General features: G+C 46.6%; 1 protein-coding gene across 3 annotated transcripts in view; it reads right to left on the bottom strand.

The window, feature by feature from the left end:
* Window positions 1-23,152, bottom strand: part of CORIN (corin, serine peptidase) — a 299,165-nt gene that overhangs the window by 98,273 nt on the left and 177,740 nt on the right. For all 3 annotated transcript variants that reach the window (XM_050947416.1, XM_050947417.1, XM_050947418.1), the window contains exon 7: window positions 10,706-10,813. In XM_050947416.1, the coding sequence (XP_050803373.1) occupies window positions 10,706-10,813 (108 nt within the window). The remainder of the gene's footprint in view (window positions 1-10,705; window positions 10,814-23,152) is intronic.

Here is a 23,152-nt window from a genome sequence, read left to right as displayed (position 1 = left end):
ACGTGCCCCGAATTAACCAATCGTCAAGGTAAGGGAACATGTGAATGCGACTGCGCCGAAGATGTGCCACAACGACGGCCATGCATTTTGTGAATACCCTCGGAGCCGTAGAAAGGCCAAATGGGAGGACTGCAAATTGGTAGTGAAGGCGGCCCACCACGAATCGAAGGAAGCGTCTGTGGTGTGGCCATATGGCAATATGAAAATAAGCGTCCTGCATGTCGAGGGCAGCATACCAGTCTCCCGGATCCAGGGATGGGATAATGGTCCCCAGGGATACCATGCGGAACTTCAACTTCACTAGGTATTTGTTGAGCTCTCGCAGGTCGAGGATAGGCCTGAGGCCTCCCTTGGCCTTGGGGATCAGAAAGTAGCGGGAATAAAACCCCTTGCCTTTCTCGTTTTCCGGAACCGCCTCTATAGCTCCTTTGTTGAGGAGCGTCTGTACCTCCTGTCGAAGGAATTGCTCGTGAGAGGGGTCCCTGAAGAGGGACGAGGAAGGGGGGTGGGAGGGAGGAAATGATACAAACTGCAGACGGTATCCCGTCTGCACCGTGCGTAAGACCCAGCGGTCGGATGTTATCCGGGACCACACCTGGATAAAAAAAGAAAGGCGGTTGGAAAACGGGGGGGAAGGATCCATGTAGGATACTGGTATCACGCCCTCTAGCGCACCTTCAAAATGAAGGTTTGGGTCCAGGTGGGGCTTTAGAGGAGCTTTGGTTTTGCCCCCCTTGATTGCCCGACGGCCTGCGCCTGCCATTTCTGCCGCGGCGCCTAGTAAGGTCCTGCCGCTGGCGGAACTGGGGGTATGGCCGACGCTGCTGCTGTTGCTGCGGCCGGAAGGGTCTGCGTTGCGTCCCAGGTGTGTGCATCCCAAGGGAGCGCATAATGACCCGATTGTCCTTAAGACTTTTCAGTCTGGGGTCTGTCTTCTCCGAGAACAGGCCCTGGCCTTCGAACGGGAGGTCCTGGATGGTGTATTGGAGCTCCGGTGGAAGGCCAGAAACCTGAAGCCAGGAGATGCGGCGCATCGTTACCCCCGAGGCGAGGGTACGGGCAGCCGAGTCTGCAGCGTCCAAGGAGGCCTGCAATGAGGTTCGTGCAACCTTCTTGCCCTCGTCAAGAATCGCCGCAAATTCTTGACGTGCCTCTTGTGGCAGCAGCTCTTTGAACTTGTCCGCTGCCACCCAAGAGTTAAATGCGTAGCGGCTAAGAAGGGCTTGTTGATTGGAAACCCTGAGCTGAAGGGCCCCAGCCGAATAAACCTTGCGGCCGAGGAGGTCCATACGCCTGGCCTCCTTGGATTTGGGGGCTGGGGCTTCCTGTCCGTGACGCTCCCTCTCGTTCACCGACTGCGCCACCAGGGAACATGGTGTCGGGTGAATATGGAGGTACTCATAGCCCTTGGAGGGGGCCATGTACTTCCTTTCGACGCCCCTTGCAGTAGGGGGGATGGAGGCCGGTGATTGCCAGATTGTATTGGCGTTGGCCTGGATCGTCCTAATGAAGGGTAGGGCGACCCTGGTGGGAGCATCGGAGGAGAGGATGCTGACGACGGGGTCCTCGATCTCAGAGACCTCCTCAGCTTGCAGGCTCAGATTCTGTGCTACGTGCCTGAGGAGGTCCTGATGTGCCCTGAGATCTAGCGGAGGAGGGCTACTAGAGGAAGTGCCAGCCACCGCCTCATCAGGAGAGGAGGATGAGGAGACCCCTGGCAAGAAAGTGTCCAGCGGGGGGTCCGCCTCAGCCCTCGCCTCTGGGTCAGGAGGGAGACCAGGGTCCTGTTGCTTCGATCCGTCCTCCCCGTCCGGGGAGGGAGGGGGGCGAGACAACGACGCCTCCGGCGCCCTGTGCTCTGCCGTTGCAGGCCTAGGAGGAAGCTGTTGGGGGCCCTGGGCTTGATGGTACGCCCAGGGTGTCCAGAACCCCCACTGCTGCGGACCCTGGTCCTGTTGCGGAGGGTCTTGGAAAAGAGCCGCTTGTCTGTCGGTGCCCAGCGCGTATACGCTGTCCGCCTGCGATGACACCGACGGCTGTCTGGAAGGCCATGGAGGGGCCGACTGCGGCTGGTAAGAGTCTCCGCGTTCCGGCACCGAAGATGTTCTCGGTGCCGGGGACCAGTACCGGGAGTCATCGGGTTCTGTCTTGGACTCGGTGCCGGGATCTGGACCGGGACCTGCCACCGACGCGGTGTCGGGAGGTCGACCGGGACCGGGACCTGCCACCAGCTCGGTGCCGGGAGGTCGACCGGTGCGCTGATCGACGGCGGGACTGGCTCCTAGAGTCCCGGTGCCGGTATCGGCGGCTGGAACCAGACCGTGACCATCTGGAGGCCGATTGGTGCCGCGAGTACGACCGGTACCGCCGAGGGGAACGGTGCCGGGACTGCGAGCGGCGGCGGGATCTTGAGCAACCATGGTGTCGGGACCTCGACCACGAGCGTGAGTCCCGAGACGGCTCCATCATCATGGGTTTGCCCCTGGACGCTACCCGCACCGGAGGGACCGGGGGTGGAGGCTGAGTTGACTCAGTCAGGGCAATGAGGTCTCGTGCCGAGGCGAAGGTCTCTGGAGTCGATGGGACCAATAGCTCAACCCCAGATCTTATGGGGGAGCTCGGCGGGACCGAACTCGACGGACCCACCGGGCCCGGAGTCAACGGTGCCGGTAGCGCCGCGGCAGATGTCGATGCCGGGCGCTCCACTCGAGTCTGCCTGGATGGAGTTGCAGACTTCGAGGGTCTTGCTTCTGCACCCGGTGCCGGGGAAGGTCGGTGCCGGGGAGTCTTTCCGGTGCCGGCGCGATCCGGTGCCGGCGCGATCCGGTGCCGGTGTCGAGATGACGGTCTGTGAAGCTGCCGGGTCGAGTGCCGCTTCCATGAGGAGAGTCCTAAGTCTCTGGTCTCTCTCCTTCTTTGTTCTAGGCTTAAAAGCCTTGCAAATGCGGCACTTGTCCGACCTGTGCGATTCCCCCAGGCACTTTAGACACGCGTCGTGAGGGTCGCTGGTCGGCATAGGCTTCTTACAGGCCGCACATTGCTTAAAGCCCGGCAAACCAGGCATGAGCCCGGTGCCGGGTGCCGGAAAGGGCTACGGCCCAAACCGGCTAACAACTATCTACAATATTATTTACACTATTAACTATATAACTAACTACACTTAACTACTAACTATTAACCGTAGAACAAGGAGAGCTAGGGACGTGGAGGACAGCTATGCCGTGCTCCACAGTTCCAACGACCGACACGGCGGTAAGAAGGAACTGAGGAGCGGGTGGGCCGGCAGGGGTATATATCGGGTGCCATGGCAGCGCCACTCTAGGGGGCGACCTGCCGGCCCACTGGAGTTGCTAGGGTAAAACGTTTCCGACGAACGCGCGGCGCGCACACCTAACTGGAATGGATGTGAGCAATCACTCGAAGAAGAACAATATATTTTTTCCTATTAAAGTAATTTAGGTTTATATTAACAAATGGGAAATATCTTGGACAGAGAATCTAAGCAGCTAGCACATGTAATTTTGTGCTCTATCTATATATTTTAGCATATTATTTCATAGACAGTTCTGAATATGAAATTTAAGGTTAAGTACATCCATTTAATTTGCAATTCCTACATAGAGATGTCAGTATGATAAAGTATTTGTTCCCAAACTGAAATTCACAGAGCACTCTCAAATTGTCTGAAGAACTGCATCTCTCCTAGCATATCAGCACCTGTTGAGAAATGATGTGTCCAAGGGCCATGTGATATGGGTAGAGTGAGCAGCTGTGCTGAGGTCCCACAGAAGTACTAAAACCCACTGGTCTGGTAATTTGTTTTGTTTTGTTTTTGACATTTCACTCAATTTCTAATAGATCATGTGACTGGAAGAAATAAAATATTTCCGAGGTAAGAGATGAAACTGAAGACTCAAATAGTACATAAGGAATAGACTATAGTCTGGCTCCTCAGTGAAGTAACGCTCAGAGGACTGAAGAGACACCACCTTGGATGCCTCCTATTTTAAAGGAGTCTTGGAGAAACTCCAACAAATGAAAGAATTGCTGGAATCACTAGTGATCTCCAACAAGGATTTGGAAGACTCTGTGGCCAATATTGCAGAGAAAACAGCTCATGCTGAAGAAAGAATTTTGATGGCCAAAGATGCTGCACCACCAAAAAGAAGCCAAGGTAAGAGATTTTCAGAGATCTATCTGTCCCTATTGAAAGATAAGATAAAGGATTATGAACAGAGACACAGAAGTAACAACGTAAAAATTTTAGGTTGCCATAAGGCACAGCAGGATGCTGTCATAAACAGCTTAGAGGATTCAGGTGCTAGGATCTCATTTACAAATGTGTCCTGGCTGGAGTGTGTTGCTGACCACTTAAGGCTGCTTTGTTTAACAAACGACCGTCGTTAAACCTTAATAGCCCTCCCTATGCACAGCTAGAACGGAGCAAGGAAGAAAAAAAAATTTCTCTGGCTGCAGTTTAAAAAAAATAAACCCCTTCCCTCTGCTTATAACCAGGTAGCAGAGAAGCAAATTAATAATCTTACTGGCTTTTGGATTCTTATCTATCCCACCCAGCTGCCACCATATCATAGCATTCCTTCTCAGATCTGAACCTTAGAGTTCAGAAAATGAGATACTAGCACCTGAATCCTCTAAGCTTAATTACCAACTTAGATCTGATAGTGCTGCCACCACCCAAAAATATAGTGTTTTGGGGCACTCTGACCTCCCCAACCTTCCCTGGGGACCCCAAGAACCCAGATCCCTTGGGTTCTTAAAACAAGGAGAAATAAACTATTCCCCCCACCTTTCCCCCTCTCAGAATTTCCCTCCCTGGGCTATCCTGAGAGATACTGATCCAACCTCTTAAATCACCATACAGAGAAGCATCTCCCTTCCCTTCCACAAAGAGGCAAACAGATTCAAGAAAAACAAACAGAGATTCTATCTCTCCCCCTCCCATCTCCCCCCACCCGTCCTGGTGAGTTATCCCAATCCCCTGGAAAAAAACAAGGGAAACAAGGGGACAAAATCAATCAGGTTCTCTAAAAAAAAGAAATCTTTTAATAAAAGAAAGGAAAAAGTAAAGAATTATCTCTGTAACTTCAAGATGTAAATATTACAGGGTCCTATAGCTTACAGACACCAGAAAGAGACTTTCCCCCTAGTACCAATACAAATCAAAATATTCCCAGCAACTACACATATAAAAGTTAACCAGCCAGATCCACAATTGCAAATAGAGTAAAATAATCAAAAAGCCTAAACCGCCTATTTTTACTTACTATTTGAAAAGAAACTGAGAGACCCTGTAGTAATGTCTGGTCTCTCTCAGAACCTCCGAGAGAAGAACACACAACGGACAAAGAACACACACAAAAACTTCCCTCCGCCCAAATTTAAAAGTATCTTGTCTTCTGATTGGTCTTCTGGTCAGGTGTCCAGTTCCCTGCTTGTAACCCTTTACAGGTACAAGAGACATTAACCCTTAACAATCTGTTTATGACAGAGGCAATGATACTCTGTTTGTGGAAATGCTATTTCTTCCTATTACACACCCAGCTGAAGACATCATTTGAGAGTTGGAATGAACACACCAAACCCTGGTTTCCAGATGGAAATAACTAAGATTCCCAGATAAACAAAGCATTCTTCAGAAGGCAAAAGCTCTTGAGGTCTTATCTAGTATAGACACAGCTATTTATTTTGCCAGCCTTCCTGGCTAAGGTAGAGGGAAAATCTCTTTCTTCACTCTCACCATAAAATTGTTTAGAAGTAAAAATAGATCTGCATTGCATTATGGGACACATAATAATCTCACTAGCCTGCTAATCTTTGGAAGAGGCCAAGAATTTTCCACAAGAAAGCTCCAAGAAAAGACAGCAGCAAAGAGTCCTGTGGCACCTTATAGACTAACAGACGTTTTGGAGCATGAGCTTTCGTGGGTGAATACCCACTTCATCAGATGCATGTAGTGGAAATTTCCAGGGGCAGGTATATATATGCAGGCAAGCTAGAGATAATGAGGTAGTTCAATCAGGGAGGATGAGGCCCTGTTCTAGCAGTTGAGGTGTGAAAACTAAGGGAGGAGAATCTGGTTCTCTAATTGGCAAGCCATTCACAGTCGTTGTTTAATCCTGAGCTGATGGTGTCAAATTTGCAGATGAACTGAAGCTCAGCAGTTTCTCTTTGAAGTCTGGTCCTGAAGTTTTTTTGCTGCAGGATGGCCACCTTAAGGTCTGCTATAGTGTGGCCAGGGAGGTTGAAGTGTTCTCCTACAGGTTTTTGTATATTGCCATTCCTAATATCTGATTTGTGTCCATTTATCCTTTTCCGTAGCGATTGTCCAGTTTGGCTGATGTACATAGCAGAGGGGCACTGCTAGCATATGAAGGCGTATATAACATTGGTGGACATGCAGGTGAATGAACCGGTGATGGTGTGGCTGATCTGGTTAGGTCCTGTGATGGTGTCGCTGGTGTAGATATGTGGGCAGAGTTGGCATCGAGGTTTGTTGCATGGATTGGTTCCTGAGCTAGAGTTACTATGGTGTGGTGTGCAGTTACTGGTGAGAATATGTTTCAGGTTGGCAGGTTGCCTGTGGGCGAGGACTGGCCTGCCACCCAAGGCCTGTGAAAGCGTGGGATCATTGTCCAGGATGGGTTGTAGGTCCCTGATGATGCGTTGGAGAGTTTTTAGCTGGGGAGTGTATGTGATGGCCAGTGGAGTCCTGTTGGTTTCTTTCTTGGGTTTGTCTTGCAGTAGGAGGCTTCTGGGTACACGTCTGGCTTTGTTGATCTGTTTCCTTATTTCCTCATGCGGGTATTGTAGTTTTTGAATGCTTGGTGGAGATTTTGTAGATGTTGGTCTCTGTCTGAGGGGTTAGAGCAGATGCAGTTGTACCTCAGTGCTTGGCTGTAGACAATGGATCGTGTGATGTGCCCGGGATGGAAGCTGGAGGCATGAAGGTAGGCATAGCGGTCGGTAGGTTTTCGGTATAGGGTGGTGTTAATGTGACCATCACTTATTTGCACCGTGGTGTCTAGGAAGTGGACCTCCCATATAGATTGGTCCAGGCTGAGGTTGATGGTGGAGTGGAAGCTGTTGAAATCGCGGTGGAATTTTTCCAGAGACTCCTTCCCATGGGTCCAGATGATGAAGATGTCATCAATGTAGCGTAGGTAGAGAAGGGGCGTGAGTGGACGAGAGCTGAGGAAGCGTTGTTCCAGGTCGGCCATAAAAATATTGGCATATTGTGGGGCCATGCGGGTGCCCATAGCTGTGCCACTGATCTGGAGATATATATTGTCATTAAATTTGAAATATTTGTGTGTGAGGATAAAGGCACAGAGCTCAGCAGCCAGTTGTGCTGTAGCATCATCAGGGATACTGTTCCTGACAGCTTGTATTCCATCTGTGTGTGGGATGTTCGTGCAGAGAGCCTCTACATCCATGGTGGCTAGGATGGTGTTTTCTGGAAGGTCACCAATGCATTGTAGTTTCCTCAGGAAATCAGTGGTGTCACGGAGATAGCTGGGAGTGCTGGTGGCATAGGGTCTGAGTAGAGAGTCCACATATCCAGACAGTCCTTCAGTGAGAGTGCCAATGCCCGAGATGATGGGGCGTCAGGATTTCCGGGTTTGTGGATCTTGGGTAGTAGATAGAATAACCCTGGTCGGGGCTCTAAGGGTATGTTGATTTGTTCCGGTGTTAGTGTAGGGAGTGTCCTGAGTAGATGTTGCAGTTTCTTAGTGTATTCTTTAGTGGGATCTGAGGGAAGTGGCCTGTAGAATTTGGTGTTGGAGAGTTGTCTGGTAGCCTCCTTTTGGTAGTCAGACCTGTTCATGATGACAACAGCACCTCCTTTATCAGCCTCTTTGATGATAATGTCAGGGTGGTTTCTGAGGCTGTGGATGGCATTGTGTTCTGCACGACTTAGGTTATGAGGCAAGCGATGTTGTTTTTCCACAATTTCTGCCTGTGCATGTCGGCAGAAGCATTCAATGTAGAGGTCCAGACTGTCATTTCGACCCTCAGGAGGAGTCCATGTGGAGTTCTTCTTCTTGTGCTGTTGGTGGGAGGGTACCTGTGTATCAGTGCGCTGTTCAGTGTTGTCCTGAAAGTATTCTTTGAGTCGGAGACGGCGAAAGTAGGCTTCCAGATCGCTGCAGAACTGTATCATGTTGGTGGGAGTGGCAGGGCAGAAAGAGAGTCCCCGAGATAGGACAGACTTTTCTTCTGGGCTGAGTGTGTAGTTGGATAGATTGACGAAATGACAAAAGAAAAGACAGAAGTCTTAGCCTTATTTTGCCCTTTCATTATTCTGTTTCCTCAAGTAATGAAACGTTCTTTGTCGAACCCTTAGGAAAGGTTGAATATACAGAATACACTTGGTATAAAAGTTCTTGACAGTATGTTAAAGATGAAGAAGAGAGAACGGGACACAACAAATCTGAGAGTAATCACGGTCAAACATTGTTTTTATGTCAGTATTATGCTATTAAGTTAGGAAGTTTAACTTGTTTCCATTTTTCTCAACAATTATTACCAAGGATGCTACACAACTGAGCACCTTAATGGGGTCAGGATTTCACGGTAAGGGCCTGATTCTACCAACTTAGCTCACAAGGAGTAATACCTTACAGCACAAGTAGTCCCTTTGATAGAGATTCCAATGGAAGTACTTGAGGAATAAGGAAAAATCCACACCCCTGAGAGATGTAGCTATGCCAACCTAACCCACAGTGTAGACAGTACTAGGTTGAAGGAAGAATTCTTCCATCAACTTAGCTACTGCCTCTAATGGATGTGGATTACCTATGCCAATAAGAGAATCCCTTCCATCAGCATAGGAAGCATCTACTCTGAAATGCTACAGCAGTGCAGCTGCAGTGGTTTAAGTGCAGACATACTCTAAGGTCTGGTCTATACTTACAAATTTTTGGAATAATCTTTTGGTTAGGGGTGTGATTTTTTTCCCCAAAATAGTTATCTCAGTAGAAAGGTGACTTATAGCTGTATAGTTATTTCCCTTCCCCAACAAGAATAGCTATACCATTGTAAAGCAACTGCATCTGGACTAGAAAGGTTAACTATACTTGTATCATTTAAGCAGTACAGCTTTTTAGAGTAGACAAGTCCTTAAGTTCATGAATAACTTTGCTCACATAAGAAAATCCCACTAAAGTCTTCAAAATAGTAAATTCATAAGTCATATGAAGATTACTCACTTGAAGAAAGCTATGCACAAGATTAAGTGCTTGAAGGATTTGGGTCTATTCACTGTGAGTAAAAGTGATCAGATTCAATGAAAAAAAATTTACAAGAAAAAAATCGGTGGGACAGTTGTGGAGAGTTTTTGTTATCACAGGTTACTAATGCCTGTTGTCCATCAAAGCAGCTTGCACTGCCTACTACTCAAAACCGATCTAACAGACTTGTGGCGGGCAAGATTGGAAGTATCCAGGGCAGTGAGGAGGAGATTACAATAACCAAGGTACAAGACAATAAACACTTGAACAAGCCGTTGGTAGTCTATACAGAGAAAAAAGGTTGAATCTTAGGGGCATTATATAGGATAAAGTAATATCAAGAAGACAAGATGTGATCAAAGCTGGATGGATTTTTTTTCAATGAAAAAGTTTTTAATAAAAAAAGAGCTTTTGTCAAAACCTTTTTTCAATCAAATTTCATTTTTGATTAATTTTTTCATTTAAATATATTGAATACATTTCTTTAGAAAAAAATTTATTTGGTATTTGTGAAAATTTTTGTTTTGAAATTGTTACAAAATGGACACCTTCTCTCCTCCAACTTTTCTGGGAGATGAGAAGAAAATGAAAGTAAAAGCTAAAAAGGAACAGATTTTTTTATTTTAACAAAAATATTATTTTTCATATATAATGGTAGCTGTTTCAGAGAGAAAGTAGCACTTTCATTTTGTTTAACTTTTCTCTCTGGCAAAAATTGGAAAAATAAGGTTTTTCTGCACTAACTCTTTAAATTTTGCCTCAGGAAACCATTATTTCCTGGTGGCAAAATTTCAAATGGGGACTTTTCCCCCATGAAAATTTCTATGGGAAAAATTCCCATTTTCAAGCTAGCCATTGATGTAATGTGGATTGTGAGACCAAGAGGATCTGTCAAACAAGACATTGAATAAGTGATCAGAGAGGTAGGAAGATAATTATTAGTGGCAAGAGCCTTGAAATGCAGTGGAGAACAGGATTTAAAGAGCAGTGAATGGCTGATGGTCAAGGAGGACAAGTCTGTCCTGCTACTTATGCAGGAAGAGTTTAGTCATAATGTTCTGCTGGCACCAATGATATGCAACATTTTTAGGTTCTATTTTGTCTCATATGGACTGCTGAAATAGCTGGAAAACTGATAACACAACTTGAATAAGTTTACAATAAATAACAAAGTCAACATTTCTTCAATTAAATATGCACCTGATTTGTATAAAACATAAAAATTGTGAAAAATACCATTTCCTGAAAAAGCATTGAATGATAGGATTCTCCAAATCTTTTAAATTAGTTATGAAGAGCCACAAACTTTAAACTGCGTTCACTTCCTTGCTAAATAAAGTAGAACACATGGGTACATTACTGTTTCTGGTAAGTCTGGTAAGGGAAAAGATTCTGTCAGTTTAGACAATGCTATTATACTAAAGCCTTCAGAAAAATGAAACACTCCCAATTACCACAGTTTTGTTCATCACTCAGGTCTCCACAATCATCATATCCATCACAAACAAAGGTGTAATTGAGGCATTTTCCAGTAGTACAGCGGAACACATCATCACTGCAGTCTGCAAAACAAATATTTGTAAAGCACATCAACAAAACACTACTTTGTGTTCTATGTTTACAGCACCACAGCAGTGACAGAGCAAGTTAAACTACATTAATAGCTACACACAATAGCTATATTACAATAGTAAACACACATATAAGCCAACAACTATATTGCATAAGCACTTCAGTTCATTAGAATCCAATACGGATACTGAATATAAGAAGAAGGATCAAAGACACTTTGTGGACCTGTTTGGCTGCAGACAGGAAGGAAGTGTTGGGACTTGCTTCCCCCACCCACAAACCTGTCTGAGGCCAGGGCTCAGCACAACCCAGCACTCCAGTGCCAGGGCAGGATGCAGACGAGAAAGCACATGGAAAGATAGTGTGCAGCCCCAGCACTTCCCTGGTTACAGCCCCAGAGACCTGCCTGTGGCAGGGACTTTCTTCCTAAAAAAAAAAGTGGTAAGCGGCATGCCTGCTGCCAATATCCGAATCCAATTAAAATTAAAGTCAATGGAACAAGATCGGTTCCCAGCAAAATGTTGCCATTAAATGAAAGGTGTTAGTATACAAATTGCTATTAAGCAACAGCTACTGTTATTTACCGCTCAGAAAGTATGTCTCTTTGCTTCAAAATGGCGATAAGGTTAATTCTCAGTTCTTCCTACTATTCTCAGGAAATGCGTTGGCCAAATCCTCCGAAACAGTGAAGTCCCTCTGCACCACAGTGCACACACAACCTGGTCATTGATAAACATATATGTGGCCCAAGAAAGATTTCCAGCATAGGGAGATTCTCTGGTGATGAAAAGCCTGCATAAAGACTGCTACCCTACCTTCTCTGCCAGTGACTGGAGGAAAGTGTATCTGGCTGGGATACTCACAGGTTGTTCCAAAACCTGGCTATGGTTTCCGCCCCTTGTGGAATTGGTAGCAGAAGTAAATTAGCAGAAGCCTCAGGCTGCCCTAATATATGCCCAGGGACCAGCCCTGCATACCGTGACCCCAGAATCAGGCCTGATTTGTTCTGCACGTTACTTGGCTGAAGACCAGGGTCTGGGCCTGCTGTATCTTTTTTAAGCTAGTACACATCTTTCCTGAAAATTGGAGATAAGTGTAAGCACTGGAAATCTGCAAATGGAAAGATTGTGTTGGTTTGATGGGCTGGATCAAGCACTCACAAATCTTACACATCACATCTGTCATTGTACTAACAATGTTATCAAGACATAGATGAGCAAATTTTAACATTTTCCAAGGGATGACACAGTGCTTTGTGTGACAAGGCACCTCCTTTCTCTTGCCAGACTTAGTGCTTCCCCCTCTGGCGATGGCGGGCCTGACAATCAACCTCTCTCAGGGCAGTGTTTGCCTTCCCTCTTCTATGCTTCCTTAGCCCTGTTTTCAGGGTAGGCCTGAGGATTGGCCTATGAGGTGATCTTCCACCAAACAAAAAGGAAACAGTCTCATAAACAAAAAAACTACCCGGGGGGGGGTAACTTTCGCTGCCTCCTCACCGGTACAGGGTGTCATCCTGTTGGTTGCCCTGGGGAGTCAGTCTTCCCTTAGCAGGCATCAGGTTTCCGCTAGGGGAAGGAACACAGCCTCTCACCCCGGAGCGGCTTATTTCCCTGCTGCTACTAGCCTGGTAGTAGCTTGTCTGTCTGTCTGTCTGTCTGTCTCTCTCTCTCTCTCTTGTTCCCTCTTCTCTACCCAGAGGAGGGTTTTTTAAAGGCCTCAGGCAGCCCTTAATTGGAATCACTTGCCCCTAATTGACCTCAAGTAACCCCTTCTCAGCTTATAGGGAAGAGGGCCTTTAACATTCTGGGGCTAACATATTGGCCTACCAAGACCCTCTTGCAGCCATCCGGCCTGACTTTGTCACACAGACATACACCCCTGCTCAACACCATGGGTTTGGGCTATTTGGGTCAAAAAACAGTGCACTCTTGACAGGCCATCAGAGTTGCCATGCCTGGTCCCTGACCTGTGTTGCACTCTGAAGTGGAAAAGTTGTAACGACAGGAACTATCTCATTACCCTTGCATTTCTTTCTTTGTTCCCATGCATCCATTTCAGGGGGGTATGGTTAGTGACGAGGATAAACCTCCGTCCAAGTAGGTTGTATTGGAGGGTTTCCATGGCCCACCTTACCAACAAGGCATTCCCTCTCTACCACGGCATACCTTTGCTCTCTGGGCAGGAATTTCCTACTAAGGAATAAGATTGGGTGTTCTTTCTCTCTTACCATTTGAGAAAGCACAGCTCCCAACCTGACCTCGGAGTCATCCGTTTGCAGTAAGAACTCCTTCTTAAAGTCCGGGGATACTAGCACTGGTTACTGCAGAGGGCGGTCCTCAGATCTGTAAAAGCTTCCTCAATTGCACTAGTCTATTTCACTATGTCTGGGCCCCCGGCTTTTATTAGATCCACCAAATAGTATGCTCTGGTAGCAAAGTGGGGAATGAATCGCCTGTACTACCCAGCTATTCCAGGAATGCTTTGACCTGTTTCTTCCAGATCGGTAGGGGGCCAACTTTGTATCGCCTCTAACTTGCTCAGCTGGGGCTTCACTATGCCCCTCCCCACTACATACCTAAGGTATTTGGCTTCTGCTAGCCCTATTGCACATTTGAAGGGATTCACAGTGAGACCTGTCTTCCTCAAGTTATCCAATACTGCTTCAAACTTTTCTAGGTGTGTCTCCCAGTCTGGGCTTGGTATGATGACATCATCAAGGTAAGTGGCCACACACTTGCCATGTGGATGCAACAGCCTATCCATGAGCCATTGGAAAATTGTGGGAGCCCCATGTAATCCAAAAGGGAGGACTGTGTACTGGTACAATCCTTCTGGTGTAGAAAAGGCAGTTTTCTCTTTGGCTTCCTTGGCCCGAGGGATTAGCCAATAGCCTTTGGTCAGGTCAAGGGTGGACAAAATATTAGCTTTTCCCAACTGGTCTATTAGCTCGTCTATCCAAAGTATGGGGTAAGCATCAAACTGGGACATCTCGTTTAATTTTCAGAAGTCACTGCAGAATCTCATGCTGCCATCTGGCTTAGGTACCAGGACAACTGGACTGGACTATTGACTATAAGACTCCTCAATGACTCCCAGCTCCAGCATTCTCCCAACTTCAGTCCTGATCTCCTGCCTTTTTGCCTCTGGGATCCAGTATGTCTTAACATTCACCTTTATTTCAGGATCCATGACGATGTGGTCATGAACCTCTGTGGTCCCACCTAGCTTCTCTGAGAACATGTCATACTTCCGTTTAATCATATTGATGACTTCTGCTCATTGTTCAGGGGTCAATTTAGGGGATATCCCTAACTGTCCATGATGTTTGCTTGCTTGGGGTGATGTCTCTAGGATGACCAAATGAGCTTCCATGTCTTGCCAGGGTTTCAATAGGTCAACATGGTAGATCTGTTCTAGCTTCCGGTGATCAGGATGTTGAACCTGATAGTTGACCTCCCCAGTGGCTTCTGTTACTTCATATGGCCCCTGCCATCAGCCAAGAGCTTGCTCTTTGCTGTGGGCTCCAGCACCATTACTCAATCTCCCGCCTGGAATTTCTGGGCTGTCCTCGGCAATTGTAAAACATCTATTGGGCCTCTTGTGCCTTCTCCATGTGTTCCCACACTATGGGGGACCTTTGGCTATCCTGTCCTTCATCTGCATCACATGCTCAGTGATGCTTCTTCCCTTGTTAGGTTGTTCTTCCCAGCCCTCCTTAGTGATGTCCAATATGCCGCAGGGGTGGCGACCGTTTAACAGCTCAAAGGGGGAAAACCCAGCTGAAGTCAGGGGAACCTTCCTTATAGCAAATGTCAGGTAAGGTATCAAGATATTCCAATTTTTCCCATCCTGGCTCATCACTTTCTGTATCCTGTTCTTCAGTGTCCTATTAAAGCATTCAATGAGGCCATCAGTCTGTGGATGGTAGACTGACATTGTTAGGGCCCATATGTGGAGCACTGCATACAAGTCCTTCATCAACTTTGACACAAAGGGGGTTCCCTGATCTCACCCTAGAGAAAATTTTGATTAATTCCTTAGCTATCGTCTTGGACGTTGTGTTTTATAGGGGTATGGCTTCTGGATATCGGGTGGCATAGTCCAGAACAACAAGCACACTCTGATGGCCCCAGGCTGACTTCTCCAGTGGACCTATCAAGTCCATGGCTATCCTCTTGAATGGGACTTTGATAATTGGCAGAGGTACTAAAGGGACCCTCAAGTGCGGTGGGGGGATATGCAGTTGGAATTCTGGGCAGGAGGCGCAATATCATTGCACCTCTATATCAACTCCCGGCCAAAAGACTCTGTAGGATTCAATCAAGGGTCTTATCTACCCCCAGATGTCCTCCGAATAAATGACTATGAGCTAGGTCCAACAATGTCCTGTGGTGCCTTCAAGGTACCAAGAGATGCTCCACTTCTTGCTCTTGCAGTCACACTACTCTATACAATAGGTCCCTTTTTATCATGAAATACGGCCCTGGGACTTGGGTTTTTCCCTCCACTGGGACTCCATTCACTTCAACTATCTCTTTTCTAATATTATTTTATAGCAGATCATTGGCATGATCCTGCCCAAAATTCTCAAATGAGGGCCCAATATGTTCAAATTCAAGGGGGCCTACTTCTGTTTCTCTCTCAGGGTTGGTCTCAGTGGAATTGGGTTCAGCTTCTAACCTGTCGACTCTCTGCGTCGCCCCCTGCCAGCTGGACATGATTTCATTCCTATGAGTGCAGCCTTTTGGTTCTGGGCCAAGATCCTGGTTCCCAACCTCTTGTCTGCCCTCCTTTCTCGCCTAGTCTTCCAAGGCTTCCCAGTTGTAGAGAACAAGTTCTGGGCTAATTCACAGAAGATCAGGAGAGGGCTAGTTACCGGGGCCATTGTATTAAACCCGGGGTCACTACTCTCCTCTGACTCCTCTGTGGGGAGTAGGCCTCCAAACCCTAAGAAGTCTCATCCAATAAGGACTGGATATGGAAATTTCAGGACCACTCCCACCATCACCCTTGTGGTATTCCCCTGGACCTCAATTTTTACAGGGATGGTTGGATAATAATTAACAGAACCATGTACACAGGTTATTCCAGTGCGCTTGGCCTGAGACAACTTGTCTTGCCCCACAAATTTCCTTGAGACCAGCATGATAGCACTTCCAGAGTCCACTAATTCAATGGTCTGTATGCCATTCATCCTAACTGGCTGCATATATCTATGGGGGGCCATCGTGACTCCCACAAGGTTTATCAAGCCACAAAGATCTTCATGATACCCCAGATTGCACTGCATGGGCTCCTCCACATCAGGGCACTGGGCCGCTATATGCTCCCACAAGCATAACACCTATATCCTACTTGAGATATCCCTTTATTCTTTGGGCTAATGGGCCTTACCTCACGATCCTTTCTCCCCAGGTCCCCAAGTCGCTTTGCAGCCTCAAGCCACTCTTCAACCCCCACCCCCCCATATAGTTCTGCCCAGTGCTTCGGAAGCACAGGCCCTTGGGGCGGGGACTGGCATCTTGATCCAGCGCATCTCTTCCCTGGTAGTCCGAGAAAGTTCTTTGGCCATTAAGTGTCTCTCTACAAGAGCAAATAATGCATCATAGGAGGAGGGGTCATTTTGGCTGACCCATTCTCATAGATTTGGCAGTAGTCTTCTCTTGAACCTGTCCAAGACTACGACTTCCATCATTTTCTCCAGGTTGTGGATCTTGGGGCACAGCCAATTCCTCATCAGAGGGATCAGGTCGAACAGGTGGGACATCAGTGCTTTGCCATTCTGATACCTTCACTCATGGAACCTCTGAGCCCTTAGAGTTGTCATCACCCTGGACCTCACCAGAATCTCAGCTTTTAGCTGGGGTAAATGTAGCCGCTTTCACTGCAATGTTATAGTAGGCCTTCTGGAACTCCCCACACAGGAAAGAGGCGAGGATGCTGGCCCACTGGTCTTGGGGCCAGACCTCACGTTGGGCCATTCTCTCAAAGGCAAGAAGATATGCCTCCACATCATCTTCCAATTCATCTTCTATAGGTAACTACTTGCCCTTAGGGACCGTGTCCCATCATGGCCATATGTCAGAACGGTCAGGACCTTCAGCTGGTTCATGACCTCCTTCAGGGTGGCTCGATCCTCGGCTGCTGGCACATCAGCAGTTAATTCATTTCCTGCTGTAGCTGTTCTGACTCCTAATGGGCAGCCATCTAGACCCTCGTTGTCTTTTGTCACCAGGTCATCCATTTTGGGGGTGGAAGTGATTTACCTTGCCCTGGGACAGTTTGCCATGAAGTCTATCCCACTGCTAACACCACGCGTGGCAAAGCACCTCTTTTCTCTCATCAGATTTAGCGCTTCCCCCTCTGGCAATGGTTGGCCTGAGGTAAGAAGCCTCTCTCAGGGCAGGGTTTGCCTTCCCCCTCCTGTGCTCCCTTAGTCTTAATTTCAGGACTGAGGGTCGGCCTTTAGGGTGATCCTCCACCAAACAAAAAGGAAACAGTCTCATAAACAAACAAAAACCCGGGAGGGGGGGTACTTTTCACCGCCACCTCACTGGTGCAGGGTGTCGTTCTGTTGATCGCCCTGGGGTGTTAGTCCTCCCACTAGCAGGCACTCAGGTTTGGCTGTTTCCCCTATAGGAAGGAGCACAGCCTTTCACCCTGGAGCATCTTATTTCTGTGCTGCCATTAGTCTGGCAACAGCTTTTTTCTCTCTCTCTCCTCCCCTCTTCTCTGCCCAGAGAAGGGTTTTTTAAAGGCCTCAGGCAGCCCTTAATTGGAATCAGGTGTCCCTAACTGACCTGAGGTAACCCCTTCTCAGTTTGTAGGAAAAAGACTTTTAACATTCTGGGGCTAACATATCAGCCTTCCAAGACCCTCTTGCAGCTGTCCAGCCTGACTTTGCGTTATAGACCCAAAGCAGAGGGAGCTAGGGCTACATTATGAAAATCATTTTAACCTATTGTGAAACAGCACATGCAAATCAATTTCTCATTGTATCTAATGATTTTCACAGCATGGAACTGTCCGATATTATTCTCATTAATTATTTTCTGGGGCTCAGAAATTATAGCAATTGTGACTGCTCATCCTTACTCCCATCCTCACTTCCAGACCACCCAGGATCACTCTTGATTTTCAAGGGCCACAGCTAAACAAAGAGTAAGCTGTTTTGAAAATATGACCCAAGTCTTTTACCATAAGAACTTGTGGGCCTGATTCTGATCTTACTAGAATGACTTCAAAGGCATAACTCTTGGTTTACACTGGTGTGAGCTCAGAATTTGGTCCACTATTTTCTCTCCAAATGATCTACTAATACAGACATCCCCAAGTGGGTTTACTCTTTCTTTCCATGACTGTCAATAGTGTGGCAGATGGGACGAAGGACCCAGTAAACTAAGTTCCCTGGAAGCTGCATGGCCACGCAGCAGCCTTCCTAGCGCCACTCAGGGAACCCACCCAGGGACCTGCTGGGGCACCTTTCCCCCGGTCCCAAGTCTGCCATGGCCGGGGTGCTTGGACCAGCTGGGGTGCCCCTACCCTGGCCCAAACCCAGCTGCAGTCAGGGCACCCCTACCTCGGCCTAGACTCAACTGCAGCTGGAGTGGCCCTCCCATGGGCCAAGCCCAGCTCCATCATGGACTTGCTGCAGTGCCCCTCCCCCGGCCCAAACCCAGCTCTGGCCCAGACCTGCCAGGGAATGGGTGTCACGGAGTGTAGGGGAGTCAGGGCCCTGCACTCCCGGCTTCCTGCGATTCACCATGACTCTCAGCCAGCCAGTGAAACAGAAGGTTTATTTAGACGACAGGCACACAATCCAAGACAGGTCTTGCAGGCACAGACAACAGGATCCTCCCCAATTAGGTCCATCTTGGTTTCCCAGGAGCACCACAGCCCCATTGGGGGGGTCAGAGCCCTGTCTGTGCTTCTCTCCATTCCCCAGCCAGCTCTTGAAACTCTCTCATTCCCCAGCATCTCCTCCTCCCCCAGCCTTTGTTCGGCTTCCTGGGCAGAGGTGTCACCTGGCCTCTAAACCCTTCCTGGGTTCTCAGGTTACATGCTCAGGTATCTTCTCTCAAGGCCAGTCTCCCATCCCCCAATGCAGACCGTCCTCCCAGGCGAACACTCCCCAATCAGCATTCAAAGGCCACATTAAGAACAGTCCCAGTTCGTCACAAGGGGTGCCTATCCTGCAGCCCCAGCCCCAGAGCTACCACGGTGGGGAGAGACACCTCTCCTCCACAGCCTAGGTGCTGCTGGGGGGAGAGAGAGCTGGGGGGAGTCCTCTCTCCCTGGGATAACACCAGAACACTCTCCTGAACCCCAAGCCCCTCTTCCCCATCCCCACCCTAGAGCCTGCACCCCCAGCTAGAGCCCTCACCCCCTGTACCCCAACCCTCTGTCCCAGCCCTGAGCCCTATCCCACACTCTGAATCCCTTGGTCACACCTCCAACACATGAATTTTGTTATGTGTCACACATCACCTCCATATTAGTGCACATAACAAAATTCATTCTTCATCTGGGTGGGAAAATTAGAGGGAACACTGCCAGTAAGTACTCTTGTGTTCAGTGTAAACACTTACTATCCTGCTTAATTCAGTGTTGTTCCACGTTGTTACAGTGTGAGACATTAAAGTACATAAAATTATTCACAATGAATTTTTTGGAGTAGCATAATTAACAACACTGTAACAGGTGCATTGTTTTGTTTTGTCATATCTGATGGCAGTAGTAAATTGATGCTAGTACCTGTCAAATTGTAACTTAGAGATAAGTGATTGGTTCATTGATAGAAAGGATAAGGTTACACTGTTCTCTGGCCACTCAGCTCTGAAGGCAGTGCAGAAGTAAGGGCGGCAATACCACGACCCCCCTACAATAGCCAGATTTCACAGGGGAGACCAGATTCCATGCGGGAGACTAGATTTCATGATCCATGCCATGTTTTTCATGGCTGTGAATTTGGTAGGACTCTACTTACGGGTTTGGTGTACCACAGCACTGAACAACTGTAACAATTACACACACAAGGAAGATCTCTATCCTGATTCTTGACCTGGACTTAAGAACAACCCAAGAATTCTTAACCTATCCCACAAAATCCTTCCATTTTCACACTTCTCCCAAAGTATGCTGGGCCAAGACACAATGAGATTAGTCAGTATAGTATGTAGACACTCATGCAATATAGATATGTCCAGTAAAAATGAGAGATGTGTACCTCCATATTGAGACTCAGTGCTTTAGTCAAAGAGCTCCCAGTAACCTGAGAGACAGCACCAATATACCAGCAAGAAAGAAGGCAGGATTTCTCTAGGCTTATTTAACGCCAGCCAGAGAGAGAGAATGTAAAAACGAATATAAGAAACATAAGAACAGCCATACCGGGTCAGATCAATGGTCCATCTAACCCAGTATCCTGTCTTCTGACTGTGGCCAATGCCAGATGCTTCAAAGGGAATGAACAGAACAGGCAATCATCGAGTGATCCATCCGCTGTCGTCCAGTCCCAGCTACTGGCAGTCAGAAACTGGAGATACTCAGAGCAGGGGGGTTGCATCCCTCACCATCTTGGCTAATAGCTATTGATGGACCTATCCTATATGAACTTATCTAATTCTTTTTGAGACTCCTTATCCTTTTGTCTTCAGAACAACCCAGGATAGAGTTCCACAGGTTGACTGTGCATTGTATGAGGAAGTATCTCCTTATGTTTGTTTTAAATGTATTGCCTTTTCATTTAATAGGGTGACGCCATGTTTTTGTGTTATGTGAAGGGGTAAATAATACTTCTTTATTCACTTTCTCTACGCCATTCATGATTTTATAAAGCTCTATTATATCCCCCCTTAGTCGTCTCTTTTCTATGCTGAACAGTTCCAGTCTTCATAAAATCTCCTTGTATGGAAGCTGTTCTGTACCTCAAATAATTTTTGTTGCCCTTCTCTGTACTTCCAATTCTAACATACCTTTTTTGAGGTGGGATGACCAGAACTGCATTCAGTATTCAAGGTGTGGGCATATTATGAATTTAGATAGTGTCATTATGACATTTTCTGTTTTATTATCTACCCTTTTCCTAATGGTTCCTAACATTCTGTTAGCTTCTTTGTCTGCCACTGCACGTTGAGGAGTTATTTTCTGAGAACTATCCACAATGACTTCATGATCTCTTTCTTGAGTGGTAATAGTAATTTAGACTCCATGATTTGATATGTATAATTGGAATCATATTTTCCAATGTGCATTACTTTGCTTTAAAAAAAAAAAAAAAAGAATATCAGGGTTCGAAGGGACCTCAGGAGCTCATCTAGTCCAACCTGCTACTCAAAGCAGGACCAATCCCCACACAGATTTTTACTCCAGTTCCCTAAACAGCCCTCTCAAGGATTGAATTTACAACCCTGGGTTTAGCAGGCCAATGCTCAACCCACTTAGCTATCCCTCCCCTGCAACAATGAAGTTCATCTACCATTTTGTTGCTCAGGCACCCAGTTTTGTGAGATTCCTTTGTAACCCTTCAAAATCAGCTTTGGATTCAACTATCTTGAATAATTTTGAATAGTCAGAAAACTTTGCCACCTCACTGTTTACTCCTTTTTCCAGATAATTTATGACTATGTTGAACAGCACTAGTTCCAGTACAGATCAGTGAAGGACCCCACTATTTATCTTTCTCCACTGTGAAAACTGACTATTTATTCCTACTCTTTCTTTCCTGTCTTTTAACCAGTTACTGATCCATGAGAAGACCGTCCCTCTTAACCCATGACATCTTACTTTCCTGAAGAGCCTTTGGTGAGGGACCTTGTCAAAGGCTTTCTGAAAGTCCAAGTACATTATATCCACTGGACCACCCTTGTCCACAAGTCTGTCGACCCCCCTAAAGCATTTTAATAGATTAGTGAGGCATGATTTCCCTTTACATAAGCCATGTTGATGTTTTTCCAACATATTGTGTTCATCTATATGTCTGGTATTTCTGTTATTTACTATATTTTAACCAATTTGCCCAGTACTGAAGTTAGGTTTCCTGTCCTGTATTTGCCAGGATTGCCTCTGGAGCCTGTTTGAAAAATCAGCATTACATTAACTATCCACCAGTCATCTGGTTCAGAGGCTGATTTAAGTGATAGGTTACATACCACAGTAGTAGTTCTGCACTTTCATATTTGACTTCCTTCAGAACTCTTGGGTGAATACCATCTGGTCTGCTGATTTATTACTGTTTAATTATCAATTTGTTCTAAAACCTCCTCTATTGACACCTCAATCTGGGACAGTTCCTCCGATCTGTCACCCAAAAAGAATGGCACAGGTGTGGGAATCTGCCTCACATCCTCTGCAGTGAAGACCGATGCAAAGAATTCATTTAGCTTCTCCAAAACAGAATTAGCTCCTTTAGCACCTTAATGATCCAGTAGCCCCACTGATTGGCAGACTTCCTGCTTCTGGTGTACTTCTCATCTTCCTGGCAGAGAGCTCCAAAGTAAATCTGCCAACCAAGGGAAGAGGAGAAAGTTCACCGAGATAAAGAAACTGTGATTCCTGGTAATCAAGGAGGGAAAAGGGCCAGAACTCCAGTAACCACTACACTCCCACACATTTTGCTACATGGTAAAATCTGTTATTACTCTTTTTAGAAGATGAATACCCATCCTCAAACCCTCTGTCTTTGCACACAGGAACCACATGAAGATAACTGTAGCCCTTTTGCACTTCTTTGCATGGAGAGAGGGGGTTGGAAATGCTCATGGCACTGTTTGAGGGAAAAGAAAGGGTAGGGAGTTCATTAACATGAGTTCCTAAACCTTTAAGCAGTAACCAGCCACACAAAGGGTGCAGGTCTCCTCTTCCCAGCCTTAGATATGGGGCTTGACAGTCTTCAGGCTTGGCCTGTTCGCGTTAGTATTAGCACTTCTGTTAATAGAACTAAGGGAGTGGTCTCAAATGTGAGAGAGCTTGGTAAGTTTGGCTTAACAATTTTAATTTTAGACTATGGATATTAAACACTTCCTACCCCCACAAAAAGATTTGTTCTCTCTACTAATTTTGCATTATTTCAGAAGTTCAGATTTGAACTTATGACTTAAAGCCAAGCACTGTGTGTAAGAGAATGAAATAAAATAATCTCACTGTCTTGAATTTTTCAGACCAGTGTATAAAAAAAATAAAAGGAATGGAATGGCAAATTCCAAAATCATAAAACTAAATGAAAATATGTGAGTTTTGTGTATGTTTCATATGAGCAGAACAGCACCCCACTAGGTTTAAAATTCAAAACATTATTTGTCTTGAATCTGTATCAGCATGAACTATCCTGG

This window comes from Gopherus flavomarginatus, chromosome 3 (genome assembly GCF_025201925.1).
Source record: "Gopherus flavomarginatus isolate rGopFla2 chromosome 3, rGopFla2.mat.asm, whole genome shotgun sequence".
Classification (NCBI taxonomy): domain Eukaryota; kingdom Metazoa; phylum Chordata; order Testudines; family Testudinidae; genus Gopherus; species Gopherus flavomarginatus.
This window is presented reverse-complemented; position numbering and strand designations above follow the sequence as displayed.